At 37.0% G+C, this 19,768-nt stretch overlaps 1 protein-coding gene across 9 annotated transcripts in view; it reads right to left on the minus strand.

Moving 5' to 3' along the window:
- The window catches only part of LOC140204816 (RNA binding protein fox-1 homolog 2-like), a 286,828-nt gene that overhangs the window by 88,088 nt on the left and 178,972 nt on the right, over positions 1 to 19,768 (minus strand). For all 9 annotated transcript variants that reach the window (XM_072271636.1, XM_072271635.1, XM_072271640.1 and 6 more), the window contains one exon: positions 2,288 to 2,539. In XM_072271636.1, the coding sequence (XP_072127737.1) occupies positions 2,288 to 2,539 (252 nt within the window). The remainder of the gene's footprint in view (positions 1 to 2,287; positions 2,540 to 19,768) is intronic.

Consider the following 19,768-nt stretch of genomic DNA (forward strand, 5'->3'; position numbering starts at 1 on the left):
TATTCAAAATACACCACATGGCCTTCTGAGTACAGTTGTCCAGGAACATCAGGACTAGAACAGAGGGTGAAAGGACTGAACATGTTGGACTGGTTTGACAGCTGTGTAAGCCATCAAGTATCGACAGTGTGGCCTCTCCATGTACTCTTTGTCAAAGACCCTTTCAAACAGGCATAGAGACGGTTTCTATAACCCAGCATCCTAACTGATAAAAGCAGGACAAGTTGCTTGATTGCCAAAATAGAACCCTCCACAAAAACAGAAGAACTTAAGCCAGTGATCATTTTAATAAATTAAAATAATACAACTTTTTTAAACCTGCGCACATGACCATTTAGAAGATTACATTTATCCCCATTAGTTACAGGCCAATATATTCAACTGTTCTTGCAAAAAGCTACATATGGGCATCTTTCACATTGGATAATCAAATCTAGGGTGAACCCAAAACTCAAAGTATTTGCAACTGACTGGAAGTCAGATCACAGTTAAAAAGTTAAGGATAAAAGAAATCTAATTAGTATCTTACTAGTTAATGTTCTGGTCAGAAGGGTTTATTCCACAACTAGACCATTAATTACCGCTGGTGAGAGCTGTAATATTCTCAGATAAAAGGATTCAGAACTTTACAATAATTCATCAGATGAAAAAAGGGGCTGCTCTGTGTACTGATTTGTTGATTTTCCAGAATATTCCTGGAGCTGGTAAGCAACCATGTTAACAATAATACTATGAAGTTGAACTGTGATTTATGTCCATTAATTATGAACAAACATAGGCAAGATGGAGAAGCGGTTAATATGGCTGCATAGCAGCTCCAGAAATTTGAGTTCATTTGTGACCTTGAGTGTTATCTTCACAGTTCTCTGTGACCTCATGGTTTTAAACCAGGTACTGCCATTTCCTTCCAAAGCATAAAGACTGACTAATAGGTCAATTGGCTTCTTCAGATTACCCTTTGGGAGTTACTATCAAAATAAATGAATTAACTGGTACATGTGCAGGAGAGTAAGTTGCAAGGGGACTGAAAAGAGAGAGCCAGAATGGACCTTTTTAGGATCTTGTGTTTAAGTATAAGCTGAATTCTGCTAAATCATACAAAATAAGACAAACATGCAAGATAAATGCAAACTTGAGCAAAGGAGATATGCTTTTTATTGCTGATGAAACTGTGCCATTTTGACCACTTGGAAAGATGAGCATGAAAGTTAACTGCATTTAAGGCACTTAATGATACCAGACTGTAGTGAAATCACCAAGTAAACTTGCATCCATTATAACACATGAACTTCCTTTAGTTCTTTAAGAATCGCTCTGCACTCAATTATATCATGACTGATCTACCACGCATCTTAATTATTATTTATCTGGTTTGAATTTTGTAACATTTTAAAATTTGTTTGCTGTAATATCTGTTAAATTCAGTTTTTCACATTTTCAATTGCCTTTGCCTTCTGTTCTTTTGGAGGAATTAGCTCCAGATATCCACTATCCTACATGTTTGTTAGTGCTTTCAGACATGACTAAACAGCACAGAAAGTGTACAAAGTCATTTATAAATGAGACAGCAAATGTTTAAATTCTTAACAGTGTGGGCAATACAAGGAATATAGATGCTAGAGGGAAGTACTTCATTTAGATGCGAGTGACTTTCATTCAATTACCACACAAACCATACACTTGGCCCTGTGTCATACAATGTTTCCAATATTTTAAAGCAGAAACATTAATTTTTAATGATAGGAAAGGACTTTTAGACCAATGAGTGAGTTCTCTTACAGATGACAGCAAATTCGCATGTTACTATAGAACCAGCAAATCTTTCACTGGGCAGGGGGTTTTCTCCTTCAGTTACAGGGGGTCACCAACAGAAACGTTAAACAGGTTCTATTGGTTAAAACAAAATAATTAGATTTTCTTAGGTCTTGCTATATAGAAGACACTCATGCAAGACAATGCACTTAAATTTCAGCTGGTCTTCTCAAATCAAAAATTTTAATTTATATTAATTGTGCATTTGTTTTTAAATTTTATTCATAAACTGCAAACATGCAGATCCTGGGGCATTGTTACCATAATATAAACAGTGAATGGGTTGCTAGAATTCTGAAGTTACTTTCTTTAAATATAAATGACACACAATATGGCAAGTTGACCAGTTGTAAAACCAAATATTCCACATTATTTTATTCTTACTGTGGCATGTAACTTGAAACAGAAAATTGAACTTTTTATTTGCATTGCATCACCATGTAAGATGAAGACTAAAGCCCAGATTTTAACTTACTGTGGCGGTTCCAGATACAGGCTGTACATTGGCAATTGTGCCACTCTGTTCCCCAAGGGTCTGACTGGATGCGTAGATGTTCAGACTATGATCTGGGACTGGCGTCTGACCTGTGTAGTCCTGAGTGTGTGGAACAGTGTATTCTGTTGGAATTCCATTCTGTGGAGGAGGAGGAGGAGGGGGAGGAGGGAATGGAACTGTTGCATACGGCTGTACCATAGCTTCTGGGGTGGCTGCTGGCTCCTGGCTACCCTGAAGAAACATGAATGAAAAATGACATTTGAGGAACGTTTCTTATGACATTCTTGGATAGGAGTTAAATGTGAATATTCAATGACCTGACTGACATGACCACATTCAAGACATTAACAACAATTGTGCATGATATTTCCCCTTTAGGTTACTGAAGCATTATGTCTGTTCATTTTTAATACCAAATTTTTTCAGAAATTACTGAAATATTAGAAATCATACTTATTCCCTGGAAAGATGAAGTTAAAAACTATATATGCCAAATATCTGAAATACCACATGGAAGTATCAGAGAAGAGAATTGGGAGGATAATGCCTAAAGGACATTAGCATGAAAGCCTTGGAAACCTTAAGCTGGCTCTCGTCTTTTCTAAATGCTGGCAAACATTACTTCCGGTGTATTTTCTATTTTTATATATTTGCATAAGATAATTGTTAATATTTAGATTAGTAAAATTATATGGCAGCTTTTGTTGGGTGGGGGGGCAAGAGAAAGTTTGAAAATCAAACCATTTTCAAATTTCTGGTTTTGAAACATAGAAGCAAGATCAAAAGAATCAAAACAGCACAATACAACAATCATTCAACTATGTGGCACAGATTTCAGATTGACAGAATACATGAAAGCTATTTCCAGTAATGATCCTTTAGGTAATCAGAGTTCACCAGTCTCATTGCTCATTAATAGTTTTCAAATGGCAGCATCATGTTTGAGTGAATGACTAATACCAACAGAACAGTTGTGCAAAATACACATTCTGCATGAAAAAGTACCATAAATTATTGGTTTCTCAACATTTCTGTGTAGGATCCTTGCAAATACTAATCCATTTCCAAGTAGCTAGCAGTTTAAAACTCATGCTGAATTTCTGAGATCCATTCCCATATTTAGTTGCCAACATTGACAAAATATTAAATTTTCCTCATGATTCTGGCATGATAAATGATACACGGGAAAAAAAAATGCTTAACACAGATTCAGTATGCCTGCTTTTGTGTTGAATAACCAGAAAATTTACAGCATATTAATCATGTGGACAAAAAATATGGGAGGGAAAGGGGGAATGACAGGGGAAATGACAGAGAGATGGGAAAAAAAACTAGACTTGGGCAGGCAATAGGTGAGAACACTTAAAAAACAACAACATGCACAAAATGATGGAAGAACTTAGCAGGTCAGGCAGCGTCATGGAGAGAAATGAAGTCGATGTTTCGGGCTGAGACCCTTTATTGAGAGTCGGACAAAATAAAAAGCACAATGTGACTGTGTGAAGTTCAATATCCAAGTTATAATGTCCAGCTCCAGTCCACAAAACCCTTTTAAACATTTCTTCCCCTTAAGTCTCACTATTAAACCATATCTGATAGCATGGTCAAATAAATACAAACATAAACAATGCAATATTCCTACTAATTAGTCAAGTAAATCTAGCCTTTGGTTATGGAATATACATAATGTATTAGGGCTGGATATTTGTAGAACTGAAAAGGCCGATCGATTGCAAAACTGCTTTCACTTCGTATGTCAGAAGACAAAGTAATGTTACTAATTGGAGCACACTGACCTCAGGTCCAGTCTTCAATGACCCTCATTAATTGCTGTCGTGTTTTCTGGCAACTACCATGTTGCATGTGTGAGGAGGCAAATATCAAAATACACAGGTTTGCCATGTAGCTGGTATGGGCATAAATTTCTACTACCAAATGTAACTGCCAGTGGAAAGAGATAATTTGTATTCCACCTTCATGACTATCACATCATCTCCACCCCACCCCCACCAAGTCAGTGCAGGAATGAAGACTGGCACTGAAATATTCAGTTTTATCAGCTGTAACACAAAACTCCATCATATGATACTTAATATCTACCATCCAGAACAATTTAACAGCAATACATATTTCATAATATGGATAGCTCCTTCAATGTGGGAATGCAACTGAACATTCACTGAAGGAAAAAGCTTGTTCACATTTGGCAAATCTCAGTAGGTAAACAGTGTTCATCTATAATACAGCTAAAAATAACTTAACGGTTAGAAAAGCATGGAAAAAGATGTTGGAATATATGATTTAACTGAAGTTAATGATGAAATCAAAGAAAGAAAGGACAAACCTTACATAAAAATGTAGTAGTTTTCTACTGAAGTATTACAATTTGGGGTTAAAAACAATGAAGTTAATTGAACTATCATGGATAATATTATAAAAAAAGAAACAACATGATACAAAAAAACTTGAATAAATCTCTTTTAGTGGGAATCTAGACACACAATTCTGTAAAATGAAATGGAATTTGCAGGAGGAACATCTATTAATAGAGGCATGGATACAAGTCATAAGCTAAATCACAGCTGTTGAACTCCAGTCACTGCTTATAGTAAGAAAGCAAAAGGTGCAAATAAAAATGAAAGACACCGTAACCTTAAATGTCATGATTTTTAATCTGTATTGTGACTAAAGGGCTGTCTGGTCTGCAGTAACCTTATGAACAGGTGTTACGTATTGGCAGAATTTGGGTACAACTTGCAGACAAAAAGAAAAATTATAGTTGCAGCTGTGTCTGACTTTCCTAATTTTAAAATGCAACCATTAGGATCTGATGGCTTTTCCAACTACAGGTTCAGCAATTTTACAGCACTTCATTTTTATCTACAATTATGTGACTCTACCCTTTTCTCTTATTGTTTTGACTTCCTTCGACTATACAACTGGCATTTCAATATCTCTACCCTTCATTAAAATTTATTCTTCATTTCTAGTCATTTATGTTTTGTTCCTTCCTTTTACCTGAGGTTAATTAAACTTTACACTATTTTCTTCTGTAGCTGTCTCTTTATGACACTCAGACTTCTGTTTCTTAGGCTTTCACACTTTTTTGAAGATTCAGTTTGATTTTCTTTTGTACTCAGACGCAGATCTTTCATTCTTTTTAAAACAAACCAAGCCATAGCTAATAAGAAAGATAAACAAATAGTATTAGAAAAAAAGGGAATGTTATCAAATGGATAGCACTCAAAAAATAGGAATAGGCCACTTATTCCTGCCCTGGCCTTCAATGTGATCATAGTTGATCTACATTAGCCTCCTCTGTGCCAGCATCCCATAGCACTAATTCCTCTATCTTCCACCATAAATGTTCCTGATTATTTGTCTTCCATCACCCTCAATAACAAAATTGCAAAAATTCAGCACCCTCTCAAAAGAAATTTGTATGTACCTCAGTTTTAGATGACTGGCCCCTTGGACTTGGAAATACTTAACATCTACATTGCCAAACTGCCTTGATAGATCATTCTTCAAAATTCAAGGAACATAAACCCATGCTGTCTAGCTTTTCTTGATAGAATAACCTTCATATTCCAGAAATGAACCTGGCAAATCTTCTTTGCACTGCTTCTAATGTTACTATACCCTTTTAACAAAAAAAGATAAAGGGGCAAGTGGAATAAAACTGGGTACACTATTCCAGATGCAGCCTCACCCAATACTCTGTACAACTGCAATAAACCCTCCCTATTCATAAATTTCAATCTCTCTGCAAACAGGGACAGCATATCATTTTCCCTCTTAACTAGTTGGACCTGCTTGCTAACTTTTTGATTTATGCACCAGAACGCCCAAATCCTAGATCAATTGAAGAATTGGGAAATTTCAGAATTCAAAGGATGACAAAATACACAAAAGGAACAGAAGAGAAGAAATATTATAATCGTATTAAAGTTCGAACAGATCAGTAAAAAGCAAAAAACCCAGTAAGACAAATAGATTTAGACAGGAGAAAATATATTGAAAAATAAGAAAAAGGAAGACAAATTAAAACCACTTTGCCTCTGCTTTCAAAAATGATAAAGAAAATCTCTTGTATGTAGAGGACAACTTGAGTAGAGTCAATGGGAAGCTGAAAGTAATTAACAATAGTTTAATAAAGTACCAGTGAAACAATTCAGACTGCAAAAAGTTTCTAGGAGTTGACGATCCAAAGATTGTGAAGATTGTGACAGTGGAGACAATGGAGCCAGTAGATGGACTGAACATCATCTTCCAGAATTCTATAGATTCAGAAACAATTCCTACAGATTGCATGATAGCAAATGTAACCAATTATTTAATGAAGTAAGGCAGGTGCAATGGGGAAGATGCTACAAACTATTGTGAAATGGTCACAAACAAGAGAAAATCTAGATTGCTGGAAATCAAGGTAATGCTGCAGAAACTCAGCAGGCCAGGCAGCATCTGAAAAAGAATAAACGATTGACATTTCAGGCCAAGACTCTTCATCAGCACCGCCGAGTTCCTTCAACATTTTGTGTGTATTATTGAAATGGTAGCAGGATTAATAAGACAGGGCACAGTTAACATGCTTTTATGAAAGAAAATCATGGACAAACCAGTGCACGTGGCACGCTTTCAGAGGTTATTGATAAATTGGCACAGATTTTATTGAACAAAATTAGAGCAGATGGGGGAAAATTGGTGTGGAGTGAGGATTGGTTAACAGATTTTAAAAAAATAGGAATTAACAGATTATTTTTTGGATTTGTCAACTACCAATTTAATTGAATGCACAGAGCTGTAAATCACAGTGGCTAGATGGGTTATCAATAGTTTGGGACATTGAAACATGTTTCACACATTAAAGAACAAAATATTTACTGACAACATCGTGTCAGCCATTTAATTGGAGGTGGGGCAGGCTGCATGACTCACTTTATGCAGCAAAGTGAATTTGCTCTGAAAACAATAGATTTAAGGAGCAGAAGAAGAAAATATGTACAAGCTTTCCTAATAAAAACAGGGCAACTTTGAGAAAACGCAATGAGTAGGGCATCATTAAACAGAAATTAAGCTTGATCAACAAAGAAATTAACAACTATTTCCTAGGTTTACACTGACTTTCAGTATCAGTGTGTTTTGGTGAATTAACTGAACTAATATCTGTTTCTGGTGGCTATTATTTAAGAGATTCAGACCAGTGGTGAAAATGAAAAATAAAACAAAATAACAGTCATCCAGAAAAAGTGTTATCCAAACTCTAATATTCCATTAAAATCTGGCATTATAATCAAGAGAATCATCAAGAGATCATGCAGAAAAAGATGGAAATCAGAGATCAATTCTCTTTCTCACTCAGTGTCTTGGGGAGGAAGATGATGATGAATTTTCACATAAAAGGATACCATTCCCAAACCATATTCATATAAAGCATAGGTAAGTGACCTGCACAGAAAAAAGACGAAACTACTGAGCAGTTTCTTTAATCAGATCTCAGAAAACTATACTCCTCCAAAAATAATTTATCCGTAAGTCCATGGTAAAAGTGAAACAGTATTTAGTGATGATATGTATAAACTAATTTTAGCTGAAATCTCATGCCTAATATTGAGAAAGTTATATAGACCTTATATATAGAAATGCAATAATCGAGCTTTTATGCATCGTTCCTGCATTCATCTTTCCCAGTGTAATTATTAACTCTCATCTGCAGTCTTCTGTGTTTTTTTAATTAATTTACCAGAGTTGAGATAACTGTTTAGTAAAGTTTGCTCATTACCTATAGAGCTTGAAGCAACTTTGTTCACATTGGAACTGTTTTCACTTCTGAGGGAAAAAAGTGCGTTAAGAATGGCCCCCTAAAGTGAGCTCAATTTTCATTCCTACTTTATTAAGAAATATAGGGGAGGTGCTCATGTTATATTGAGATAATGCCATCAAAAGACGAAGTATCATCTTTAGGCAGCATTATTTCTCCAATATGGTCTTTATAAATATTTCCCAGCAATAGAAATCAAAGGAATTAATCCTTTTTACTGCTTTGAACGCTGTATAAAATGGGTGTTGTTGTGATAATTAATTGGCTGTAAAATATTTAGTAACATCCAGAATGTAGGCTAAAGCATTATATAAACTGAAACCATCTTTTGTTCCTCATTCTCAAATATTTCACCCAACTACACTATTCTCACCTTCCACTCCAAAATCTTGCACATCATAACCTGGTATTGAGGCTCCACTGCATAGGACCACAAGAGGCTGCTAAGGTTGCAGATTCGACTAGTTTCATCATAGACATCTTCAAGAGATGGCTGCCATCCATCACTGAAGATCCTCACCATCTAGGACATGGCCTATTAATGTTACTACCAACGGGGAGGAGGTACAGGAACCTGAAGGCCCATACTCAATATTTTAAGAACAGCTTCTTCCTCTTTGACTTCAGATTTCCGAACAGATCATGAATCCATGGAACACTATCTCACACAAAACAAAGTTCATGACACACAGTACTGTGCAAAAGTCTGAGGCGTGAGGAAGGGGGGTGGCGAGGGGTGAGAAAGCACGCACTAGGGTGCCTAAGACGTTTGCACAGTAGTAACTTTATGTATTACATTATACCGCGCTGCAAAAAAAAAAGAAAATTTCATGACATATGTGAGTGATAGTAAACCTGATTCTAATATGGGTCACTATTCTGGACTGAGAGTGGGAAGGGGCCAGGGAGAGGGGAATTATGATTAGGAAAAGAGGTGAGGGAGTGGGAAACACCAGCCATTCTGTAATCATCAATAAACCAATTGTTTAGAATCAAATTACCTTGTCTGGTGTCTCAGGGCTGGGTGTGTCAACATTCGCACCACCTGACACCCCCCCCCCATTATTCCTTTTCTGCCACCTTTCCCACACCCCTCCCACAGCACTTCACCCTCGCCATTCCCAATACCCTTTGCTCCTGCCAGGTTTACAAACTTTGCTCACCGCTCCACGTTGACAAATATATTACTGTACAAAAGTCTTTGGCACTAAAGCACTGTCAATGATAATAAACACACAAAACTTGTAGGAACAGCAGATCAGGCAGAATCTAGGGAGAGAAATTAACTGTTGAAGTTTCAAACTGAGACCCTCCAGCATTGTGTGTGTGTGTTGCTTAAGGTTTTCAACATCTGTAGAACCGCATGTTGGATATAAACCTGAATCTGATTACCTAATGGAAATATTGCTGGTTGTTAACCCAAGTTTCCCTTGGTCAATAGCAATCCTGATCGTCAGTAGTCCAAAGAGGTGCAAAGCACAGAGATCCTGCCCTTTGCCACTGGAAAACCCAGTTTCCCTCCGGAATATAAAATGTGATGAACCAGCTTAAGAGTTTCAGCATAGTCTAACCAGCATGACACAAGTATGCTGACACAAGGCACTGATTTAAAGGCAAAGCTCAAAATAGCAATTTCAGTTTTGGAAAAAAATAGATTTAAATAATTTTTTTTACCATTTGCCTTCACTGATCTGTAGGTCTTTAGAGGCAAATTTGAAAACATACACTAACTGAGCTTATGCAATAAGAGAGTGCAATGTGAAGATATTTTGAGTCTCACTTCTTTTACAGATATTACAAACGAAAGGGCCTTTTAAAGTTGTCTTATTAATGACAATCACAGCAACAACAACAATAATAATAGGGCTTCATTTCAGAGGTTGAACGAAGAGTACAAATAGCAGGTACTCAATAATGAGTAAAGCAAAAACCTCATTAGCATTAGACAATATAATCAATAGATGGTCATCAGCTTCTCAGAGTTCATGGCACTTGGGGTGATTTAGCTATTAATCAGCTTAAATTCGCTGACTTGGTTGGTTCTTTGGGAAAGATGAAGAGAGCAGATGGGGAAGATGAGGAATTCCAAATTGCTTTGTGCTATGCAAGGCACAGCATTTACTCATTAAGGCACAAGGGAGCAAAAGATTTTTGTACAGCAAAAATTCACATCTTGTCATTTATTTTCATTACAGTGGCTTTCCTAGAGGTGTGCTGCGATGCAGGAAGAGTATGTGTGCACCATATTTTTTTTCCATTCTTTACTATTCATGCAACTTCTTGACTGCTGAGAGATTAATGGTGACACTTTTCCTGCTCAGGAGTGTTCCAAAATTATTCCATTGGCCAGCTAAGACTTACCCGGACAAGTTTGAAATTACTTGGCAGTGGTTTTCAACTTAACTGAGGCTATAATTATTTTAAAATTAAAGAAATGTGCTTTAGTATCCTTTCATATTGTTATCAAAGAGAAAATAAAATATTTGGTGCGTATGGAGTTAACTAAAGAACTCTATCAGTAACACTGAAGAAATTCACAGCATTTGCCAAAGGCAGTCACTAATGAAAAACACATTTCACCATGATTCAAGCAGAACTTTCCACTGCTGCAGTATTCATTTCCAAGAGGTCTGGAGCACCCATTACTAAAATACAAAATCTTCTTCACACAAAAATTTAATTTGAGATATACTACCTTCTTTGTAACTTAAGTTTTTTCTTCTTTTATTAATGTCAATGTCAGTTTTATCCCAGAATGAATAGTTGAATAACCTTTCCCTTAGATTTGAGATTTTTTTTTAGTCTTTTATCATGTTATATTTCTTTGTGGGTGGCAGCAGACATAATCTACTTTAAAAACTAAACTACTACAGTAATCCTATGTTATAATTACTCATTAGGAAGAAAAGATTTTCCTTCAAAAAAAATTGCTTTATACATGTCAAAACAAATACCTTTCCAGAGATCCACAATTCCTAATTAATCTACTTTAATAAGAACTCTTGAACTCCACAATAAAAGAATGAAGGAAGACAATTGAAGGAATACATCCACTCCAGTAGAGAGCCTCATACTCAGATCTCGATAATGTTCATAGACAAGACCACTACCATCCTTTCCACAAAATATTTATTTGTCAGTTCAAACAAAAACACTAATTCTTCCCTGGAAGCTACTGTGTTATGCCTTGGTCTCAAGTACAAGGTTATTAAAAAGAGCTTCAGTCACACCTAGACTGAAGCTGCATTAAGCTGTCCATTATGAGGTGCAGTAGGAGTTTATGGCTTTCATGCCTTCAAACAATTTAACCCAAAAAAATCTGTTTCATTTTTCACAAACACTGAATCATAAAGAGATACCTTTCAAATAGAGTTGATATCCATTGTCATTAACCAGACTAGAATACAATCTTTCAGACTGTGACAATCCAATATTTTCACCTAAAGGGGTACTCATAAATGAATCTGCATTAAGAAGAAGGGCAACACTCAATTGGATTGCAATGTCCAAAGTGGCTAATTCCAATATTCTGTCAAACTGGCTGTTGATGTATTCCAGGGCAGGTTGCTGGATAATGATCAGGAATGGTTTTGTTGCAGCCAAAAAAATTCAATTAAAGCATTCTGCAGCACCCGGAAAACGAAGGAAACAATGAAGTCAATTCAGCACCCCACGAAGGAACAAAGTAGTCAATTTACAGTGCCAGCAAATGCCAGGTAATATTTGGTTAACTGGAAATGTTTGAGAGCACAGGTCAACTATATAGCACATGGTAACCTCATCAAAGACCAATAATCTTGCAGGGCTGTATGAATTATACACTTAAGAGATTCTGCAGATTTTGGAAATCCATAGTAACACACAAAATGCTGGTGAAAGTCAGCAGGTTAGGCAGCATCTACGGAAATGAATAAACTGATGATGTTTTGGGCCGAGACACTTCATCAGGACTGGAAAGGAAGTGGTAAGATGCCAGAATAAAAAGGGAGAGGTAAAGGAGGCAAGCTAGAAGGTGATAGGTGAAGCAAGGTGGGTGGAAAAGGCAAGGGCTGGAGAGGAAAGAGGAGCACTAAGAGGAAGTAGGCAGGTGAGAAGAGGTAAGAGGCCAGAGTGGGGAATAGAAGAAGATAGGAGGAGAGGAAAAGAAAAGAATACTGAAAGGAGAAATCGATGTTCATGCCATCAGATTGGAGGCTACTTAGAAGGAATATGAGGGGTTGCTCACATACCCTGAGAGTGGCCTTATTATAGCAGAAGAGGATGCCATGGACCAACATCTTGGAACGAGAATGGGGATAGTAATTAAAATGGTTGGTCACCGGCAAATTCTCAATTATTGTGGATAGAACGGAGGTGCTTGACAAAATGATCCCCAATTTACGTTGGGTTAGGTCTCACCAATGCAGAGTAGGCCACATTGGGAGCACTGGATGCAATAGATGACCCCAACAGATTAGGTGAAGTGTTAGCTCACTTGGCCTTGAATGGAGGTGAAGGGGATGCACTTCTTCACCCATTAATTATTCCAGGTTTGCAAAACAATATTTAAGATTTAGCTTCCTTACCCCAGATTTTCCCCATAGATTGAGAATCACAAGTGGGCTGGAATACTGCTGTATTTTGAAATAAAACTTATGCCACCTTTTTTCTAAGGTCACATTGCTCTGATTCCGTTCCAATCCTCTCACCTAATTAGCACATGCAATTCAATTATTAAAATATCAAAAATTTTCAAAATAGAGTTTGATTGGCCAGTTAGAAAAATTGATCACCTCACTTCCAAATACTGCCTTTGCTGCGAGCTCAGCTATCAATAATTTGTTCAAACCAGGAGTCAGAATTAATCATTCTGGATCAAAAAATGCAATCTATTTTCAAGTTGAATCTATCACTCTTCTATCTTTCTGTGAGTTAGGGGTTTGCTCAACTTATCGATTTAGAACCCCACTCATGGTATTTTCCTGAACAGTATGAAATGTTAAATTTATCGTAAAGTGATTTTTTTTTCTGATGTAATGAGGTCTAATATTTTAGACTCATTTCTGGATGTTTAATAGTAATAGACAAACAGTGCTATAATGAACAAGGCAAGTTAAGTATTTCCATGCCCATTTCATACAAAGCCATTGCTATCTTGTCACTCATTTTTGCTACATTTTAGAATACAACTTTGTGCAGTTAGAGGTACCAAGTAAGTTTTGTGAATTCACCCCATTCAAAATGCCAGACAATCTAATCAGGAATGAGTAGGGGTATGATTCTCACTTTGGGTGCGAGAGGTCTTGGGTTCAAATCCCAGACGAGTCCCCAATTTTGTCACGTACCCCGTGACGGGTTAAAGAACCAGCAGAAATGGAAGACACCTTGGAATTTGGAATTGCTATTAACTAATACTCGTTTATTAGGAACTACACAATACAATAATATATCAGATATATCAAATAGGTTAGCAATGATTATACATATAAGCGTGGAAATATAAAAACCAAGCTTCTTCAAGTCTAGAGGTAAATGGATACAGTATTACGGTGATGGGTGAAGTTCAGTTCAGTTCATGGTACTGAGTTGAGTTGTGATGGAGAGGTTGTTGTTGTTTGAGTAAGCTGATGTCGTTGATTCTTCCCGCTGTCCTCCAAAATCCTCTCGAAGTCACCGAATGTGACCACAACAAGGGGACGTTTTCTGTGGTGAAGTCATCAACCTAGGCGAGGGTTGGACACACTAATAACTTCCCACCAGTCACACCTTCTCCACACTGCAAGAGCCACTGATCGATCCTCCAAAAGACCACCTGCTGTGGGCACAACAAAGCTCATCCAGTGTCCAAAATCATGTGTCTCTGTGTCTACCAGCTGACCTTCTATTTATCTCACCCTGCTGAACACCAGCCAACCATCAAGTAGCTCCTCCCTTCTCTCTCTGTCTCAAAAGAACACAAAAAGCTACAGGAACTTGGTGGGTCAGGCAGCATTTATAGAGGGAATGGACAGTTGAGATTTTGGGTCAAGACCCCTCAACTGGATGACAGATTAAGGGTCTCAACCTGAAACCTCCAATGTCATTTTCCTCCGTTGATGCTGCTTGACCTGCTGAATTCCCCCAAGGTCTTGTGTGTTGCTGCAGATTCCACCATCTGTAGTCTTGTGTCTTTATGTCTCAATAGCTTGTCAAGCAGCTTTTTATATTACAGTTTCTTATATACAGAAAAAAAATCAGATAAGTTCCTTTTCCAAAATAAATTGTACTTAAGAACAAGTCTCACCATTAAAAGTTTGTCCTATGAGCAGTTGAATAATCTCAATTTTGCCCTATATTTAAATTGTGACGGTAGGCTGAATGCTGTTTTAAACAAAGCAAGAGTAGCAGTTTATCATTAAGGGGAAAGCTCAGAGTAAATGATAGCCTTGGCTGCAATTTGATCCGAGTACCTCAGCAGCAATATGCAAAATTAAGCTGTGCTACTTGGCCATCTTTATTTCAGAGGCTTTAAAAGACTAATGATTGTTCCTGGAAGAGTAGAAGCTGCTGGATCCAAATAAAGAAGTGATTACATTTTCTTAGGCAATTAAAGAATCAGATCCAAACTATACTTTCAGTAAAATAGAAGGATTTGTTACTGTTCTAAATAGAAAGCAATTTGTGCAGGATTACAATTCTTTCTCCATGCACCTGAATTAAAGAGGCCACTAGGTTTACTGGAATGTAACCAAAAAAGCTGATTTCAAAAGGACATACCATCCAAGAATCTTTCCACTCTCCCAATCGGAATCTCTCTACAAAAGCATTTATGTTTATCTGCTGGATCTCAGCATCCCTGAGGTTCAAGCAGAGATGAATGAAATTGCATTCAGACATGAGTAAGTAGTTCGCGATGAATTTTTTCCACTGGGAGTATTAACGCTGCTGTTATACTCATCTATAAGTGATTTTTTGGAAGAATGTACAATAATTATCCAAATATGAAGCAGGCGCTTTCTGATAAACAAATAGGCTTCAGCCTTTCTTTTAATGTGTCACCATCTTCTCCCTATATCCCCATCTCAACCCACATTTCTCTGCTGCTATCAACTAGAAAATCAGACCTAGACTGCAGCCATAACTTATAGTCAGCGAGATCATAACCATTCATCTCAGAAGCTGTCAGATCTTTGCACAACTGAGTTTGTAACTTTGATTATGAAAAACAGCTTAAACTGTAAAATTCAAATGAGGGACTTTCCGTGTCTATACTGAAGTTTGAAATTCATATCAGATTGCAAAATATAATAACCTCTCCTTTATCTGTAATTTATCTATCTTGGATTCTCATAACATTGGCAACAATTCCTAATATTAACTGATATATATTTTTCAAAATACAAAATAGGTATGGAAAGACATCTTTAGTTTAGTTTAAACATATAATTTATAGTTGTAGGTTGAATAGTAGCAACATCTTTTTTAAAGATTTTCCCTTGTGTGAAGGGAGATGGGGGGATGGCTTTGAGGGTTTTGAGGTTTCTATCATTCATTCTATGGGGTTCTTGTTTCATAGATGTCTGTGAAGAGTAAGAATTGCAGGTTGTATATTGCATACATTCTCCGATAGTAAAATAAACCTTTGAACCTCATGTACTCATGAGTATGATCCATGATTTATTTTTTTGTAGTTTACACTAATAATGCTTAGTTTTAAAAAAAATTGCAGTATTAATCATTGTTATTTAAAAAGATAAGGAAAAGAAATATAGTTCAGCAATATAAAGTTTCTGAGAAATTCTGATACAACTGGCACTCTCTATTCCCCATAGATCCTGGATGACTGATGAATTACTGGTATTAGCAATTGTTCTGACAAAACCATCCAGTAGAAACTTAAAATTCCAGAAATTTGAAAAGGCCATGTACTGATACTTTTTGAAAAATAATTTATAAATTTAAACTGAATCCACTGTATTTTGTGCTCCTTCCCACTTTTTCTCCACTTCATTTTAACATATGAAGCAAATGTTAGAAATGGTATATTTAAAATATGTGAAGCTGTACTTTTAAAGCAAGTCAACACTGGCCATGCCACCCAAGTATAGATCTGACCAAAGTTTCAGTTCTGAAATATGACAAATTCAGTTTAGAATTAGTATATTGCTCATGTACCATCCTACCTGTTTAACACAAGGGAAAACAAGAGCAAATTTATTATTCAAGTGAAGTTGCCAGTACATTTGCAAAAGCAAATGTTCCTAATAGCATCAAAGAAACATTTCTCTGATTTATAACTGAATGAGTTAAAGTTGCTTTTGAATCAAGGGTTTGAAGGCTCAAGTTCCACCTAAGAGCCCGGAACACAAATAATCAGGGTGACACTCCAATGCAATACTGATTATGCAATACTATCAGTATGATACACGGAACTGAAGCCTTAGCTGCACTCAGGTGGAAACAAGAAATCCCATGGCATCATCTAGGAAAAAGATCAGGTGTTGTCCCTGGGGTCTTGACCAAGCAACCATCAATCATACTTGTGAACAGATTGCCCAGTGTTTATCACATGCTGTTTCTGTCAACTCAAAGCTGACATGTGGAACACAAAATAACTGGAGTTTGTAGGAAAAAATAAATGCAACAGATTTTCTTTAAAACAATGATAAAGAAAAGCTACGAGTTCAGCTAATTTAAAACAAAAGATAACTGAAGATCGTGTCTTTCAAAGTATCTACCAAAATCTGAGAGTGTAGCTCATTTTGGTTTGTGACCTAGCAGATAAAGGTATTACCTTGTTCTGAATGAAGCTGAAGACCTGTACGTATTCCATTCCTCAGTTTGTGAAGGAACTTCTACTAGTCAGGCATGCATGGGGCTTCATTGCTCCCAGATTTGGAGCAAAAAGACAGGGGTGGAAAGTGGTGCATAAAACAAAAATTCAAAAGGGCTCCAACCAGTTGTTTTATTTGGCAACTATCAATTAAATTTCTTGTGTAAAGGTAGAAGATAAAGAAGATTTTATTAGGCATTATGGTGTGTGTGGCTGGATCACTAGGAAGTTTGCAATGAAGGTATCAAAACTAATCTCCACTCCAACAATGAACCTTCTTAAAGCAGGCTGGCCCACCTTCCTAACTGTAGGACCAATGATTTGCAAGGAAATTGCATGGGAACTGTAGGGTGGGAGCAGCATCAAATAACATGGTTTTATGTACAAACCCCATTTCCAGAAAAGTTGGGATATTTTCCAAAATGCAATAAAAACAAAAATCTGTGATATGTTAATTCACGTGAACCTTTATTTAACTGACAAAAGTACAAAGAAAAGATTTTCAATAGTTTTACTGACCAACTTAATTGTATTTTGTAAATATACACAAATTTAGAATTTGATGGTTGCAACACACTCAACAAAAGTTGGGACAGAGTTAAAATAACATTGAAAACTGCACAGAATATTCAAGTAACACCGGTTTGGAAGACTCCACATTAAGCAGGCTAATTGATAGCAGGTGAGGTATCATGACTGGGTATAAAAGTAGCATCCAAAGGTTCAGTCTTTGCAAGCAAGGATGGGTCGTGGCTTACCCCTTTGTGCCAAAATTCGTGAGAGAATTGTTAGTCAGTTCAAAAGGAACATTTCTCAACGCAAGATTGCAGAGAATTTAGGTCTTTCAACATCTACAGTAAATAATATAGTGAAAAGATTCAGAGAAGTCACAGACATCTCAGTGCGTAAAGGGCAAGGTCGGAAACCACTGCTGAACGCGCGTGATCTTCGAGCCCTCAGGCGGCACTGCCTAAGAAACCGTCATGCTACTGTGACAATTATAGCCACCTGGGCTCGGGAGTACTTTGGAAAACCATTGTCACTCAACACAGTCCGTCGCTGCATCTAGAAATGCAACCCGAAACTGTTACGCAAGAAGGAAGCCATACATCAACTCTATGCAGAAACGCCGGTGGGTTCTCTGGGCCCGAGCTCATCTCAGATGGACCAAAAGACTGTGGAACCGTGTGCTGTGCTCAGATGAGTCCACATTACAGCTAGTTTTTGGAAAAAAGGGGTGTCGAGTTCTCCGTGCCAAAGATGAAAATGACCATCCAGATTGTTATCAGCGAAAGGTGCAAAAGCCAGCATCTGTGATGGCATGGTGGTGCATCAGTGCCCATGGCATGGGTGAGATGCATGTATGTGAAGGTACCATTGACTCTGAGGCGTACATTAGGATTTTAGAGAGACATATGTTGCCATCAAGGCGACGTCTCTTCCCGGGACGTCCATGCTTACTTCAGCAGGACAATGCCAGACCACATTCTGCATGGGCTACAACAGTGTGGCTTTGTAGACACAGAGTGCATGTGCTTGACTGGCCTGCTGCCAGTCCAGATCTATCTCCTATTGAAAATGTATGGCGCATCATGAAGAGGAGAATCGGACAACAGAGACCACGGACTGCTGAGCAGCTGGTCTTATATCAAGCAAGAATGGACAAAATTTCCAATTGGAAATCTACTACAATTAGTATCCTCAGTTCCAAAATGATTAAAAAGTGTTATTAAAAGGAAAGGTGATGTAACACAATGGTAAACATGTCTCTGTCCCAACTTTTGTTGAGTGTGTTGCAGCCATCAAATTCTAAATTTGTGTATGTTGACAAAATACAATTAAGTTGGTCAGTAAAGCTATTGAAAATCTTTTCTTTGTACTTTTGTCAGTTAAATAAAGGTTCACATGAATTAACATATCACAGATTTCTGTTTTTATTGCATTTTGGAAAATATCCCAACTTTTCTGGAAATGAGGTTTGTACAATGAGTGATGTCAGACTGCAAAGTTGTTAGTGTGTATTAAGAGTTGTGGATGCAAACAATCCTCTTAAAATTCTGTAGCAGTGGTAATTGAGTTGCTCACTATTCATCTTGGATTATCTAACTTTATAAGAAAAACAATATTTTAATGTAAATATATCAATAATTAAGCATACATAAAATGCATTGTAAAGGAACATATTAAATTATTCAATTCAATACAAATTGCAAGTGTGTTATATAGATTACTCATGTGGACAGTTTTCCTAATACAAATCTGCAGTAGGATTGTGGATTTTCCACATGTCTTCCTCCTACCACAAATTGAACACCACCTAATCAAAGAATTTTAGTTCTGACAAATTGAGCTGAAACGTTAACTCGGCTTATCTTTCCACAGATGCTGCCTGACTTGTTGAGCATTTCCAGAATTTTCTGTCATTGAGGAAGGTTAGGGTTCTAGTGAGTGGACAAATAGAAAATTACAGGGGGAAAAAAAACACAATAGAATAGGAAATAGCGAATGATAACTAAAGCCTATCGTAAAAAGAGCAGAACATACAAAGTTTAGTACAATTCCAATGAGCATCAGTAGAGGTTCAGATTTATCTGAATACACCACGTAGCAAGGTCAGAGAAGTAATGGCATAAATTACTGGGTACAATCTAAAAGCCATTCCAGAGGCATGGTTGCATATTAACAAAGGTTGGGAATTCAAAATTCTGCATTTATTTTTAAGATGATTTAGGCAAAATGGAGGTGGAGGCAGAAAGACCTGATGGAGTCAAGGCTGAACTGAAAAACGGGAAGGGGCAGAAAAAATGACGAGTGTTGTATATAGGCTATCCAAACTGTAGGAAATACA

This window comes from Mobula birostris, chromosome 11, assembly GCF_030028105.1.
Source record: "Mobula birostris isolate sMobBir1 chromosome 11, sMobBir1.hap1, whole genome shotgun sequence".
Lineage (NCBI taxonomy): Eukaryota > Metazoa > Chordata > Chondrichthyes > Myliobatiformes > Myliobatidae > Mobula > Mobula birostris.